General features: G+C 39.9%; 1 protein-coding gene and 1 long non-coding RNA gene across 2 annotated transcripts in view; both read left to right on the top strand.

Moving 5' to 3' along the window:
- Window positions 1-12,140, top strand: part of TMEM86A (transmembrane protein 86A) — a 36,847-nt gene extending 24,707 nt beyond the window's left edge. Inside the window, exons 2-3 of the mRNA XM_014056921.2 lie at window positions 8,349-8,613; window positions 10,890-12,140. Coding sequence (XP_013912396.1) covers window positions 8,349-8,613; window positions 10,890-11,317 — 693 coding nt within the window. The 3' untranslated portion in view covers window positions 11,318-12,140. The remainder of the gene's footprint in view (window positions 1-8,348; window positions 8,614-10,889) is intronic.
- A 19-nt stretch (window positions 12,141-12,159) lies between these two features.
- Window positions 12,160-16,570, top strand: LOC148049582 (uncharacterized). The gene is made up of 2 exons (XR_015696816.1): window positions 12,160-12,342; window positions 14,683-16,570. It is a non-coding gene; the product is annotated as an uncharacterized LOC148049582 (long non-coding RNA).
- Window positions 16,571-16,581: the final 11 nt, after the last annotated feature.

Genomic DNA, 16,581 nt, shown 5'->3' with positions numbered 1-16,581 from the left:
ACTTACTCCTTAGAAAACAAGATTAAAATATTTTGGTAGCCATCACCTTAGCACTACAGGAAGGACCCTTGCTTTCTGTTAAAAAGACCCCCATCTGCAATAATGGAAGGGCAGGATGACAGCAATCTGCTACATGCACTCTACATAGTTGGAACACAACTGCTCTAGCTATGATTGTAGATGGTAATTTATAGCCTCTGCATTTCTGTTGCCTCCTTGATCTCTGTAAGGAAGAGAGGCCAGTTCTATGCACTGTGAAACTGCCCAAACCCAGCAAGTTAGAAGAGGAATTGAGATCTAAATTTCTGATAAGGTTGCTTATGTAGGCAGGGAAAATCAAGTGCTGATTGTCCAGGGCTTATGAAACATCATGAAGTGGAGGCTTGCCTAAATTCCTTTCTTTTCATAATTAAATTTCAGGGCTACTGAATTTGCTTGCATCCATGAACTGGGTGGCATGATGTAGTAGTAAAAGCAAAGGCGATAAAAAGTCCAGAGCATCCATAAACATGATGATGAAGAAGAAAAAGAAAGAAGTAATATTTTCTCCAGTTTTGGATAAATTGACAGCCACCTAGCCCGGCTACCTCAGCCCTTAAAATGAATCGGCCTCCTGGGTCACTAGCTAATCTGGGAACAACACAAAGTGTGATTGTGCTAAGAAGTGCCCTCACTTATTCTCCTCTCCTTGAGGAAATCAATGAGTGGTATGCTTCTTAGGCAAAACGAGCATTTCTTTGCGTAATATGTTCTCATTTTTCATTCAAGAGTAGCAGAGCTTTAATAAGGGGCATGAGTATCAGGAGATCACTAGTCTCTTTAGAAAACCGCTGATGCTATTGAATGAGGAATTTTGGGGTTAGGGAACAGGGTCCATAATCAGAAGGAATGCTCTTTGGACTTAACATGTTTATTCAAATAATGGTGTTCTCTGAACTTGGTTGGCTTTTTTGGAAGAGATTTCATTACCCAAATTAGGTAACGTCATCAATATTAGCCATCTAGCACTGATGATGTTGCCTAGTTCAGGTAATGAAATGTCTTCAAACGAACAGCCAAGCTCAGAGAGCACCAAGGATCCCACATTTCAACCCTGAGCTACAAATAGTTTCCTTTATTACAATAAATGAGGCTTTATTCACTTCAGGGAAACTTAGCAATAGCAGTTAGACTTATATACCGCTTCATAGGGCTTTCAGCCCTCTCTAAGCGGTTTTACAGAGTCAGCATATCGCCCCCACAGTCTGGGTCCTCATTTCACCCACCTCCGAAGGATGGAAGGCTGAGTCAACCTTGAGCTGGTGAGATTAGAACCACTGCAGATAACAGTCAGCTGAAGTGGCCTGCAGTACTGCACCCTAACCACTGCGCCACCTCCAAGTTTCTTGCTCAAACTTGCTCTGAGGTTACTGTTAATAAGATTGCAGGTTTTTGGATACAATCCTGCGACTGAAAAATGAGTGACATTGAACCTTCTATTTTGTAAAGGGACATCATTTATGTCAGTAGGAGCAGGAGAATTTTGCTATTTTTGCCACTTTTACTGTAAAAAAATAAGGGGACATTTAGGCTGAAGAAAGCTCCCTCCCCCAGCAATGTCTTTCTCAAACCTGGGTTGATCATAAGAGCATTAATTTGGAAAGAGAAAAGGGAACTACTTGTCAGTTTGTACTTCATTCTGATCAATATGACCCACTTACAATGGAAATTGAAGTAAATTTCTTAGATCCCCAGTTATTTCCTGAATGAGCATTTTAGCCTTGACTACCTACTACATTCCAGGCAGGAGGTTCATGGTATTGTTAGTTACTCTTCCTCAATTGTTTAAATCAGAATTCCTTTTGCCTGTATCTATTTCAGGGATCTAGTATTTGTGATGGGTGGACACATATATCACTATATTCTGTTTACAGGGGAGTATGGCAGAGTTGAATGGCCGTGTTGACTGTATGCTTTTCCTGATCTCTACCCTACTGCAAATGACTTCCTGTCAGCATTGTTTTACCCACAATTTGCACTTAATCTGTGCTTAAAACTATTTTTAAGGAATAGTTCCTGCAGCACATGGCGTATGGAATATTTCTTTCAAATCAACTCTGGTGCAGAGAAGCTGTAAGTTCTGTTTTTTGTCTGTGTGATTTCATAGGTAGGAAATTTACCTGCTTTTTTCTTCCCTGGCTAGTTTTAAATTTTGCTTCTTGATAGCTCTGACCACTCCTCCTTCACATGACCATAAGGGGAATCCTTGTTTTCATTATTTCTCATTTAGGCTACTTGCTTTGCTTTCAAGAGGCTGCCTTGAAAATTGTTCTGAAATTTCAACACGCCAAACACAATATGCCTCATCGGCCTGGAGGCTGGGTTGCTGGGTCATGATGTTGGCTCTGAAACATCTTCAGAGTTGGCTTGTCCCTGTCTGCATTGGAATTATGCAGTAAAATATTCTGATTAAGTATACCCTGAGAAATTCTAGGGAGTGACTCTCCTCAATCTCTCTTTCCAAATCCAGCTCTTATCTCCCCCTCCTCCCAATGTGATCCTTTCTTCCTGGGAACCTGCCACGTTATTTCAGTCTATCACATCACCTCCCCCTTCGTAGATTCTTTCCATAACACTATTTTTCATTTCACTGTGCCTCCCCCCGCCCCCCAGGCTTCTATGTACGGAGCTACTTTAAGAAGTGTCTCATTAACTTTAATAAGTGGACTTCTTGAAGCAACGGAGGTCTGAAAAATGTCAGGCTAATTTAATGTGTAGCAGATTGATACTCTGCTTGCACAAGATCCAAAGTAGTTATCTCCCTCCCCCACCACCAAATCAAAGTGTATATATCCCTAATAAATTATAATCTATATGTCTAAACTATGCATACATTTGGGAGGAAGGGGCAAGATTTTATAGGTACTATTAATAGCAGGATTTATTTTACCCCAGTAGCATATCTGGGCTGCAAAACTCCAGATAGTTAAATAATATGATCCTTTGAATAGATGTCTCAAGTTTCTGGGGATAAAAGCACATGCTAATATATAACTCTAAGGAATTTGTACCTCCTTTGATAGGCCAGTTCTTTTTTAATGCTGACTTGATTAATTTTCATTGACTCATTCATTCTCTGCACCTTTATTATTGTGCCAGGATTCTTTTGTCTTTTAATGCCAAATTAAAGCAGTGACAGGTTCAGTATGAAGGGCTTTAAGGGCCTGTTGCCCAGGGTTTAATTATATTTTTCTGGCAAATGTTCCCTGTTTGCTCTTTCAAAAAAGTCAGACTTTGCTGGATATCAACTCTGCTGAGGAAAGATGCTGTGTCTGAGGTGATGCAAAAGGCTCCTTTTGGTGAGAATCAGCAATCAGAAAATGTCAGCTTTGAGACAAATCTGGACATATATTTGATTTAGGAAAACCTTGTGACCTTATTCCTGGGAAATTTTATATGATAGCAATTTTCATGGGATCTAGTTCCCTCTCTCAGATAATATTGATTATGTGAAGAAATTGCAGTAGTTTCTCGTTACAGTTACCAGATATACTGCATAATCTGAGGTTAACATATACTGTATGGTAATACAGTGTTAACAGTTTTCTGTTTCTGTGCTGCATTCTAGTAGCTAACTAGATTTTTGCAGCTCAGATTTTGTCGTGCACAATTGTAATGACTTTCTTAACAAATATAAAAATGAAGCAAAAAAGCAGAACCTGCAAATGGCATTTAACCAGTTCAAAGTAAAGTCTCCCTTTCTCCCAAACTCTGAATATTACAAACTACATGATAGCATAGATACAAAAGAAATAAACCCAGGGAAGAAGATTAAAAAGAAAGACATAAACAATGATATTTATCTAATTTTCTATAATACATTAGGCCACACAGAATCATATTTTCTTATTTTTCCCTTGTTGCCATAGAGCCAACTCAAAAGCTGAGAGTTGACCAATTTTATTAAATTACCATTTACACTCTGGGGAACAAATATAATTGAAGTAGTACATAATCACATTTTTTTCCCCGGGAGCGTTGTTCAAGTGCAATATAACCAATGCTTCTCATACATAGATAAATTTCAAAGTTCTGAATATAATTTACCAATGTATATTAAATGGTTTTATTTCATCCCAAACACCTGCTCCACCAAAGTGTTAAATGTCAAATCAGAAAGGCCAAATCATACATATTAAAGTGCCTTCAAATTTGCATTACATTCCCAATGTAAGAAGGATGGTGACTAACACTAAACCTAACTCCCTCTCCTCAATTTTTATTGAATTGGTTTAGCCTCCAACTCATAAGGAATATATTTGGTATTCATGAAAAATGGGACCATTGATTTTATAAGGCAGGATACTCCAATTTGTGTCTTGAAATTTAAAAATATTTAAATTTCTTGTATGCTATCAAATATTTTTTAAAAAAATTTAACTCAGATCTGATAGCCTTATTGTAATGCCCTATTGGGAAAAGAGTCAGAAGTGAAGAGGTAAATCACAGAGTTTGGATTAAAGCTTGCTCTAATGAAGGCGGTGACCAACCAACAGGGCAGAAATTAAACTGAGAACAGTAAGAGACAAATGAGGAAGTAGTATGCTTGGGGAAAGATCCCGGATTTGCAATGATACAGAAAATTCTTTTAAAAACACTCAGAAAGATAAAATCCATTCAACACAGCCCAGTTATTATCACTCATGCTTTATACCAACGATGGCTAACATTTTTGTCATCATGTGCCAAAAGTGCAAGCGCATATGGGCGATAGTGTGCCCATGTGTTTGCACCCATAATGCAATGCGTACGTGACAACCCCCCATGTGAGTCCCACCCCTGTCCATGCACATGCCCCCGTGCTCTCCCTTGCCCATTTTTTGCTTCCAGGTTGGTTAAGGAGGCTTTCCATGTCCAAAACAAGGCATGGGGGCCCTTCACTCACCCCATTTTGGGCCTGGAAAGTCTCCTGCACCAACCTGGAAGCCAAAACGGGGCATGAGGGTACCACGTGAGGCTCCAAAATGCAATGTGAGCACCCCCACAAATGCGCCCCATCTCCTGTGAATGCACACATGCTTCCCCTGCATGCACCCCACCCCACGCATGCGCGGCAGACACCTGAAGACCAGCTGGCCGGCGGGAGGTGCACGGACATGTGCGGTGAAGCTGGGCTGAGGCAAAGGCTCTGTGTGCAACCTGCAGCATGTGTGCCTTAGGTTTTATCACAGCTTTATGCTTTGAAATGTAGATTAAGCATTGGAAAACTAAAATGAAATACTGGATAGTCATTGATTTACAACCAGAGGTTGGTTGTTACTGATTCGGACTGGTTTGGGTGAACCTGTAGTTCTGACCACCGGCTGGGCCTGCCCACCCATCTTGGTGCTAGCCCACTCAATTTATCTCATTTTGTTCCCCACCGCCGAAGCCCAACTGATTGACGTTGCACACCTGTTCTACTCACTGCGGCTGTTGAGAAGATTGTGTTTGAAGCCACGTGAAAGTGAGGCAGGCGCGCGTGCAAGTGAAGCAAGAGTGTGTGTGTGCATGCTCATATTTCTGGTGAACCGGTTGTTAGCATATCTGCAGCCCACTTCTGCTTACAACAATTATTTACTGACCGTTTGAAGTTACACCGCCACTGGAAAGAGAGATATGACTGTTTTTCTTTCAGAATGATCACTATGACCATTGCAGCATCCCCAAGGTCATGGGATTTACATTCGGGTGCTTGACAACTGACTCGCATTTATGACCGTTGCAGTGTCATGTGATCACTTTCTGCAACTTTCTTACAAGCAAAGTCAATGGGAAAGCCAGATTCACTTAACAGCGGTGTTACTAATTGAACAGCTGCAGTGATTCACTTAACAAATGTGGCAAGGAAAGTTGTAAAATGGGGTAACATTCACTTAACACATTTCTCATTTAGCAACATACATCTTGGGCTCCATTGTGGTCTTAAGTCAAAGACTACCTATATAGGAAAAATGGAATGAGCTGTTGGGCAGAATGGGCTGGCTTTAACCTAAAAGGGGAGCATTCCAGTGGTGGGATTCAGGCCGTTTGCACCACTTCGGGAGAACCGGTTGTTAACTTTCTGAGCAGTTTGGTGAACTGGTTTTTGGAAGAAATCATTAGGGCAGAGAACCGGTTGTTAAATTATTTGAATCCCACCACTGGAGCATTCAATTTGGTTGAAGGAAAGATGGCAAGCCAATCCTGCATCTTCCATCTGTACGTCTCTATTCCTAAGCTGTTTCTCTATTCGATGTTATTAAAATAAACCACTCCCTATCACAGGACCCCCATCCATAGAAAACACCCATTTTCCGTTAAGGCACCACCATTTCCAGGTTGTGGAATTTCTTCTGAATAATTTGCATTAACAAAAGTGTTCTCATGCCATGCCTCTCTTTTAAACAAGTTGGCCAATGCATTATTTAAACATATTGATTTGAATGTTTTCCAGAACTTTTATAAATGGGTATAGGATTTATTACCACTGAATTAGAATGTGTGGTGATGGACAATGCCGGTTTAAATTAGTGAATCGTGTCTTGGAGATAAAATATTCAAAGATTTCTCAGTTCAGCAATACATTTTTTCCAGGGGAGACCAAGCAAACAACTGCATAGTAAACTTTTGTCCTAGTAGGCGATCCTCTCCTACCGCAATTGTAGCAGATGTTATCGCTCTTGTAGAAATCACTTTGAAATGATATCTTTTAAAGTGAATTGCTTTGGAAAAACCTTTTGAAGGAACACCTTGTGCTATTTGCAAATATTTACACATTTATCCAGCTCATGTTAAAAAAAAACCAGGTCCTTTTGTGCAGACTTATTAAGGCTGATCTTTTGTACACTTATTGAAAAACAAATTCTACCACGTATGCCTATAATTTCAGTGTTAAGAGTACATATTTGTCCTATGGATGGTAGCTAACAAATAAAATATGATGAGGTAATGCAAAATACATCGTTATTCATCGAAAACGTAGAAGGTTTGGGACATAATTTGCGAAAACAAAACATAGTGATAGGTTTGCATAGAATCAGCTCAGAAATGGGCTTGGCCTGTCATGGAATCATGTATGTATTATAGCCATAATTAAGGCCAATGTTTATTTGGGTCACTCTGAATTTAAATTCCTAATCGTTTGCAGCCTTAATCTTGCAAATTGATGAAAAAGGAGGTTGAATCACAAATTAACATTAGCTGTCATGTTCCAGAAAAGTGCTAGGACTATCCATATTTCTAAAGCAATTAAAAAGAAATTGTAGGGAAGGTAAATTCACACAATTAAAGGAATGCACATAATCCACACTACCAGGAAGTTTGATTCTACCTAGTATCATGTTGAGAAATGCTTACTGAATGATAGTGGATGAGTGGTTATAGCTGTGTGAGGATCCTGATGGCAGTGATGACATGTCAAAGTCTTTGGTAATCTTGTTAGGGAAGGTTGGGCAATCCATGTCTGAAATTGTATGCTCCTCCCTACCCATTTTATACCATAACATTTGGCTGCAAAATGGGTGGCAATTGCTAATTTGTCCTCCTATTTTCAAGCAAACTTAAGTGGAGAAATACATTTCATCTCCATGCATTCGATGGCATTACCACATCACTGCACATAACACTCTTGCTCACATTGGAAGCCAAAGTAATTTAAAGTCATTCTGATCTTGGCTAAAAACCATTATCTGCTCTTGATCTAGCCTAATATTCCCTAATTCAGTGCCCTTCATGCTGACCAGAGAACTTAAAAGGGTAAAGGCCCACACATCTTGAAGGACTCCTTACATCTTAAGACTTTCCAAGATTCTGTCTTCCTATATATGCATATAAATAAATGAATGATGCCAGGAACTGACTATAAAGCAACATATGCCCTGCTGAGGCTATGGTTTTAGAAAATTATATTTGTTTGAGCATGTATAGTATATGCAGAATAGAACATATATGTGTTATGTATGAGCACATGTCTGTGTGTGAGAGAACTAAACTTTGGAACTAATCTAGAAGAAATTTCTCCTGTATACAAACACTAGTACAGTACATGTAAAAAACCCTAATCATAATCAGATTTCCAAGATGCGGATATTTTGCAGGAAGTAAACGTCTGTTCTTGGCATGGGAAAGTTCTGAAGCTAAACAGCTGATGACATGGAGAGGGAGAAAGTATGGTAAAGTTCAAGATACTTTGGTTTTTGAAAATGCTGCTGATTAGCAGGATTTTTGAATATAAAGGGAAGTAGGCTTTTTAGACTCAGAGGAAGGATTTGGCCCCGTTGTTTACTGCTACTCTTTGGGGCTCAATGACTATTGAATAGACCTTGACATCCACTTCTTGTTTCTTCTAGGTGAAGAGTGAAGGTCCTAAACTCGTGCCCTTTTTCAAAGCCACCTGTGTCTACTTTGTCCTCTGGTTGCCAACCTCCAGCCCTTCCTGGTTCAGTGCCCTCATCAAATGTTTGCCAATCTTCTGCTTATGGGTCTTCCTGCTGGCACATGGGATCAATTTCCTGACAGCCCATCACAATGCCTGTAGGATCTTTGCTGGCTTGATATTCTCTGCCTTGGGAGATGCTTTCCTCATCTGGCAAGAGCAGGGCTACTTTATTCACGGTTAGTGGGTTTTGTCTGCTTTGAAGGGAACTCAGAACCTTTTGGGGGAAATGCCAAGTTGCTGTCAAGGATAAATGAGTGGAATCAACACCCACTGTTGATACTAGAACTGGAACTGGTCTGTTCCCAGGTCAAGCATTAGTATATAACTGGAGATGTGAGGAGCAGTAACGAGGCTGGGGTGAGACAATGTTATGTTGCTAAATGGAGGGATGTCACTGCCTGCCCTAACTTCTTTACCTTCGGTCCAATTACCCTAATTTGAGTCACAAAATGTGGAGAAATTGGATTAAGCCTGGGGTGCCATGTGGCTCATACAGGAATAGATCTATTGATAGTGAAGGATCTTTCCCCTGAAATCTTTTCGATTGTCTTTCTTTTATTTTTTGGTCCCAGGATGAAATTTTGTAGTTTCATTATAGTCTTTGTCATCCCTTTGCATCCTGAACTAATTTTTCTAAAATCACTCGTGCCCAGATGTTGAATTCATAATTCAGGAAACAAATTCATAATTACAATAGGTGCCAGAGATATGTAGTATTTTTAGTCTGTCGTTCATACATCCCAATTACCCTTGAAGAAATGAAGACGTGACTTTTTGTGACATCTTCTCTGGCAGGAGACATTGACTGTTTTTTTTACGAGTTACAGGTACACTATACATTTCCTATAATATACTGTACGTTCACTTAGTTTCCTCCCAACAATAAATTTTGCAGATTTTTGTCGTAATCCAAGGTATCCTTTCAGTATCAGAATTAAGCCAGTCATCCCATCTCCAAATAGTGGGTTTTACCATTATGCACTAATGGTTGTATAGATGAGGACAGTTGGGTCTGTGTCAGGCTCTCCTTGGCAAGGCAGGCAGAACAGTTTTCCAAAGACACAAACTATCCAACGGGAAGATTTATTGTAGAAAAGTTGTGAAGACATTACAATGCAATTCTGCCAACTGCTGGGTATTAAACATGAGCTCTGTTTCTAGTAAAATCAAGGTTCAGATTCTTGTACCTGTTTTCCTACCCACATGATGCAAAGGACTAGAGGCCATTCTTCTTTGAGTGGGAGAGACAATTTCTATCTATTTCTTGTTTTAAAAAAGCAGGACAGAGCAAAACAGAAATGAAGGTATTTTCTTTTGGCTGTGTGAGAACAGGTCTCATTCTGAAATGACATAGCCATTTTTGCATTCTTTTTACTTACTGTAAAATTGAAGGCAAAGCTGACATTTTCTATTCCACATGTTTTCATCCACACTGATGCAATCAGATTTTCAAGAAACTATTGGACAGCCATTTGTCCAGAATGGCACTGGGCAGAAGATCAGAGTAAGAGGTCCCTTCCAGCCCTATGAGTCTATGATTTAGGGAGGCCATACCTGGGTTTCAAAAGATCCAATAGTTACTAAAAGGCAGCAAAGAGTTACAATTTTTCTGTAGGAGTGACTTGGCAGTTTTTTTTAGCTAACACCTGGTAACTCCAGACAATTATTTTTTTTACAAAAGCTAAAGCTTAATTCAGAGGTGGTATTTTGCCAAATCTGTTCGCCAGAACCGGTAGCGGAAATCATGGGTGGCCTCTCCCACACGCCTCGGCTCTATGACATCCCATTTAGGCCCTTTTTTCTCCAACAGCACCTGCACGTAAGGCTGTGCACATGCACGCTCACATTTGCAAACCGGTAAATGAATACCACCCCTGGCCTAATCCCAAAGTTAATGCAACATGAGTGACTTAATCTAAGGTCACATCTGTGTTTCTTCAAAGGTAATTGGGATGTATAAATGACAAACTAAAAATACTACATATCTCTGGCACCTATTGTGATTATGAATTTGTTTCTTGGTTTACGAATTCAACATCTGGGCAGGAGTGATTTTAGAAAAATTAGTTCAGGATACAAAAGGGTGACAAAGACTATAAGGAAACTATGAATTTCATCCTGTAACCAAAAATAAATAAATAAAAGGAACAGACAACAGAAAAGATCTTTATTGTCCTGTTATGGAATTCCCTATGCAGGGTAATTTTTCACATATATGTTTGTACTTTTGCAAACATTGACAGTACCAAAACTTTTCTAGTGTTTCCTGACTCTGGGAATGACACTGTTTTTGTGAGGTAAATGGTGGCATTTGTAGAAATGAATTGGGCACAGCATACACTATTTTTTCACTTGTAATTTTTGCTGAGCATGGTTCAAAAATTATATTATTGTGACCTATGTTAAGTACTTTGTTCTCTCCTAATTCAGACCATTTGTTCTCCTTCCCCAGGCTTGTTGATGTTCGCTATTACACACATATTGTATTCCTCAGCATTTGGAATTAAACCTTGGGACCTGAAAGTTGGCCTTGGGTTTGGCTTGGTGTCCAGTTTCTGCTACACTTTCCTGTATTTCTACCTTTCAGGCCCATTTACCTATTTGGTAGCTGTCTACGTTGCCTTAATTGGCTTCATGGGCTGGCGGGCTATGGCTGGTGTGCAGCTCTGCAATGACCTTTGGACTTGGACCAAGCTTTCTGCTTGCATCGGCTCTGTGCTCTTCATGGTATCCGACCTGACTATTGCGGTCAACAAATTCTGCTTTCCTGTCCCCTACTCAAGGGTCATCATCATGGCCACTTATTACGCGGCTCAAATGCTCATTGCACTTTCTGCGGTGGAAAACAAGGATGAAGAAGTTTTCAAAAAGAGAAAATAAGAGACTGATGCCCGCACATCCATCAGCTCTGTTGGGGATGCTACAGCTGCACTCATCCTGGAGGATGTTTCAGAATCTGTGACTGCAAATCTTGCTTCTTTGAAGCTCTTCTTTATATTATTTGGATGGTCTTGTCTAGTCCTATTGAATGGTGTATGGAACTCACAGTGGAGGTTTAGAGGTTTAGGTTTTTAGAGTATTTACTTCCTGACCCTTGGAAACCTCTCTTAACACATTAGTATATTTGTATAATAGAGAAACTGGTGCTGAACATTCCAGTGAGACAAAGCTCGTTTCAGGACAATATTATTATTAAATAGGGTAGGCAATACACTGGAATGTAAGAGCTTTGCCTTCAACACGGAATGTGCAAAAATCACACACAAAAGAGTCTCCATGCTGCCTAAGCCCCTGTATTACATACATTGCATTAGAACTGTGAGCCATTGTGAGTCTACACAAGAACTCTTTGGGACCTGAAAAATAATCACAGGATGTAGGAGCACTCATGTCAATCACTATGGGAAATGTAATTTATGCTGTCCTTGGGAGAAATCAGCTTAAATTCCAGATTTGTGAAATCATGTATTTATAGGCCAAGCATAGCCTTTTTATTTTTATTTTGGTGAATGTGAATCCTGCAGAGCATCTGTTTTTTCTGCAGATTTTTAAAGCAACAACAAAATGCAATGAACTTTCTCAGGCTGGTAGAGGTTGGAGGCAGGGGGAAACGTGGAAAAAAAGGGTTTTAACCATAAAACAAGTCATGCTGTTCAGTGAATCAGCGCTTCCAAGGGAAAATGTCCAATGTTATTAGTACTGAAACACTAAGAAAGACACTTGGGCGTTTTTAAGACACCAGCTGCTTTGTAGACATAATTGATTGGCCAAGAAAATCACCTTCTTGTACAAGATTCTCAGCCTCTTCCTCTCCACAATCAATGCCAGTGTGTCTTGGAAGAGAACGCACATGCAAGAATCTGAGTCAGCTGTCACGAAGAATGACTGTGAAATGGGTTTCTAAGGTACATTTGCAATTCACTCTTCACCTGTGGACTATTTAAAGCAAAGCCAGTGTCTCCCAGGCATTTGCTCTCTTCTTTCTGTAGATGTGCACATCAACATTTCCCCATCATGTCCAGCAAGAGCTGTAGACTTTGCAGGTGCCTTCATGCCTACAGCTGCAGCATGGATCATGCTGACGGGCACATCCAATCACCAAAGTGCTGAGAAACTATCGCTTCACCATGCTCCAGAGCCACTCATTTGCTCATTTTCGTCTGGCAACAAGGAATTGCCACCGGACCAGTCAGCCTGGGTGGGAAGTCCAGTGGCATGCTGGCACTTTCCCTTGTTTTGTGGCATCCAGCATACAAAATAGGTTCTGTTGACTAGCACTGCAACAATCAAGTGTGAAATCCCTTGGGTCCACTCCCTTCTGCTTTTGCTCAGTGGCATTTTGGGGGACATAATTTCCCCTACGTATTTTTCTTATTACATTTTTTCTTCTTCTTCTTCACAATCTGTTATATATGATCATGTCAATGTTTATTTCTAAATATTTTGGTGGCTTGATGCCATTCAGATTTGTTAGAACGTCTGCAACACTCAGAATTCTTTGTCAGCTATAGGACTATAGGAACTGTAAAACTCCCTGGAAGACACCATGTTGGGGAAGACTGACATAGATCAGGGGGCCCCAACCCCCTGGCTGCAGCCCAGTACATTCAGAACTGGGCCGCGCAAGTGGGCGAGGGTGCTGATGCGCATACCTCCACTTGCGTGAGTGGCAGGTGTGTTCGCTTGTGTGCAAAGCTCCATTTGCATGGAACCATCCCCTCCCTGTTGCCACCACCGCCAGTCTGCAAAGCTGGAAAGGATGGGGACCATTGATGTAGAGCATCTCATTAGATTTCCCCCATCATATTATTTCATGAGGATTCTCTTTCTGCTTGCAAAAGTAATTGTGTAGAAATGTAGTCACGGGAGTTATATTTTTGTATAACTTCTTGCAAAACCTTCACAGTAAATATCGTTGGGAATGCTAAACAATCGACATCTGGAAGCTGGTTCTCATTCAATAATCCCTTGTTCAGCATGTGTTTGAACTTAGGATAGTGCTGATTGAGTGGTGTGTGTATAAAATCAGTCCTTGAAGCTGCAGTACGTGCAGCAATCCCTGTAGTTATCTGATTGCGACCCAAGTGCTTGGCAACTGGCTTGCAATGACAATGTCGCAGCATCCCACAGTCGCTTGATTGCCGCTTGTGATCTTCACTTCAGGCTTCTGACGAGGCAAGTCAACGGGGAAGCTGGTTGTGAGTCACAAATGGCAGCCATATGACATCACTCTTTTAACGGCATTGTGAGAATTGCTTAATAGCGACAAGTGGCAGAACTGCTGTCAGGAAGCAACACAGTTAGGTGACATTGCTCTTTGCAACTTCACTTAGTGATGGGAATTCCAGTCCAAATTGTTGTTAACTAGAACTATCAGTATTGGAAAATATTTCAACTTGCTCTCCTTTTACCCAGCTATGTCCTATTAATCATAAATAATCCTAGACATCCAGCCCATAATCTCAGTGATCCCATGTTTCCCAGAGATGCAACTATACCCCAGATTTTAACCATGAAATGGAAGAATGCATTTTAAGACTTTTCCTAATTATGCCAGCAATACATTACTGTCAGTTCAGGAAACTGGGAATTTTTGCCATGGTATAATCTGACGTCTTTACTACTATTTCATTAGAGCAGCATGTTTTGCAGATAGCTGCTAGAATAGATTTGATTTACGGAAGGAATTATTCAAGGAATAATTCAAAGTCAAACCGTTCTGAAATCATTTTGTTCCTTTATCCCTTATTCAAAGATCAGGGGAGGAAAAGTAAAAGTGACATATAGTTTACACTTTAAGTAAGACTTGAATGAATCACTGAGTGATTTTTCAATGGGCATTGCTTGCTGATATCTCTCTGAGGAAAACCTCCTCTGATTTTATATCGGGGTAGAAACCTGGCCAAGTTTTAAATCGACATAGCAATAAGGGACATGGTGATGATATCCAAATTTGCTAACTGCTTCTTTAAAAAGTATAGAACTCCCACTGCAGAGCTGTTCAAAGAACCAGCCACAGAGGAACAAGGCTGCTTGTCATGTACTGTATTTGTATCCCATGATTGATTTGGTTTTGTTTTTTCCTTAAAAGAGTTCGCTGATTGTATGACTTTTTTTTTAATGTACCTGTGCAGTTTGGCTGATTATGATCTCTTCTGAATTAGGATATTTGACCTGGGACTGCTTAGGCAGCTGCTCATAAAACAAACTGATTCATTTGTGACTTTGCCTTTGATACAATTTAGATACACTCTTGTTAATGTGAAAAAGAAGAGGAGGAGGAAGAAAAGAAGAAGAAGGAAGGAAGGATGTGAGTGAATATGGATATACATGAGCCAAACATGGATATACCTTTTTTAGTGGGAGCATCATACATCATGTTCATCTATAGGTGATGCTCTTGTAGTATGCAAGATCTTGCAAGATCTTCCATAGTCTTTCAATGTATTATGAAATTGTCTTCTCCATCTGTTCTTCTGTAGTCCCATCTACTCTCTTAAGTCTAACACTGTGTTTAGTTAAATTGTTAGTCTAATTATTTTGATCTATAGAATTCCAAAATTTTAAGGAAAACTAATGGTGTAACAGTAAATGCATTCCAGAGTTGGTAGGGACCTAAACGTCTCATTTGCCACTTCAGCCTTGATAAATGGCTAACTGGTTTCAACATTTACACTCCCCACAAATAATAATAATAATAATAATGTAAATAGAAGAAGAACTGTTGTGGCAAAAGAAAGCAGAGATAACACCAATAGTGATGGGTCCTTGGGTGCAATCCCCCAAAAATCTGGAGCATCACCAGTTAATTGCAAAAGACAGCTTTACTTGAAATAGCTTACATCCTGTGACAATACTTTGAATGTGATTAAACAATAATATCTGCAGAGCCCAGGGTTTTGGGAAGGACTCAATAGGAGGACAAAAATGCCATATCCAGTCTAAATATCTGAATGACTGTGACCAACCATAATAATAGGAACCATCTCTTTTTGAGATAGTCTTTTATATTGTCAATTGCCTCATGCTATCTGAATGTTCTTCCTAATACTGAGTTAAAAGTCATCTCTCCCTGTAATTTAAGCATAGTAATTTTACCCCTAAACAACAGAGAAGATGTTTGTTGCATCAACCCTGTGACAATCCATTGAATGTTTAAAGATAGCTATCATATTCACTCTTCAGCCTTCCTTTGCCAGAGGTTGGCTGCCAGCCCTTAACTATCTTTGTCAACCTCCTCTGGACATGGTCCAGTTCGTTGATTGCTATCATACAACCCAGAGTTAATTAGTAGTGTTCAAGACAAAGATTGGTTTCAGAACTGCTTTGAAGTTGCAGAGTAAAAAGAAGGCACTTCTGTTGAAATAAAGATTGAAATATTTAGGGTTTATTTTTTTTAAAACGAGGTGATTTAAAATTTCTCAGTTTAATATCATGCAATTGAGAACTATTCAGATCATCTACCAGTGTAGTAAACGACAAAAACATTTTTGGTTGTCCCAGGGGCTAAGATGCTGAGCTTGTCGATCAGAAGGTCGCCAGTTCAGCAGTTCGAATCCCTAGCGCCGTGTAACCAAGTGAGCTCCCGTTACTTGTCCCAACTTCTGCCAACCTAGCAGTTTGAAAGCATGTAAAAAATGCAAGTAGAAAAATAGACACCACTTGGTGGGAAGATAACAGTGCTCCATGCACCTTCGGCGTTTATTCATGCTGGCCACATGACTACAGAGACGTCTTTGGACAGCGCTGGCTCTTTGGCTTAGAAACTGAGATGAGCACCGCCCCCCTAGAGCCAGAAATGACTAGCATGCAAGTGCGGGGGAATCCGTACCATTATAGCTTCCTTACTCAGATATTATTTTTTTCCAAGCCATCATTGTCAAGCAAATTTTTTAGAGTTTTTGGAGTTGCTAGAGACCCCTAATTGATTTTAGTAAATACCATTTGTTTTAGAGAAAGCTACTTCTGCAGTGACCATATGAGAGTTTTTTAAAATTTCAATCTACCACACTTTTCATCTGAAAATGTTTATGTAATACAGTGCTTGTAATACATTTTAAATGCTTTATAGTTTTCCATCAGTACTTCCCAAGACTTCTACATATCCTATAAAATATGCTATGAGTGTGTAAATATGAGTGAGG

Source organism: Thamnophis sirtalis, unplaced genomic scaffold (assembly GCF_051295495.1).
Source record: "Thamnophis sirtalis isolate CommonGarterSnake01/CBP01778 unplaced genomic scaffold, rThaSir2_p1.2 scaffold_1, whole genome shotgun sequence".
Taxonomy (NCBI): domain Eukaryota; kingdom Metazoa; phylum Chordata; class Lepidosauria; order Squamata; family Natricidae; genus Thamnophis; species Thamnophis sirtalis.
This window is presented reverse-complemented; position numbering and strand designations above follow the sequence as displayed.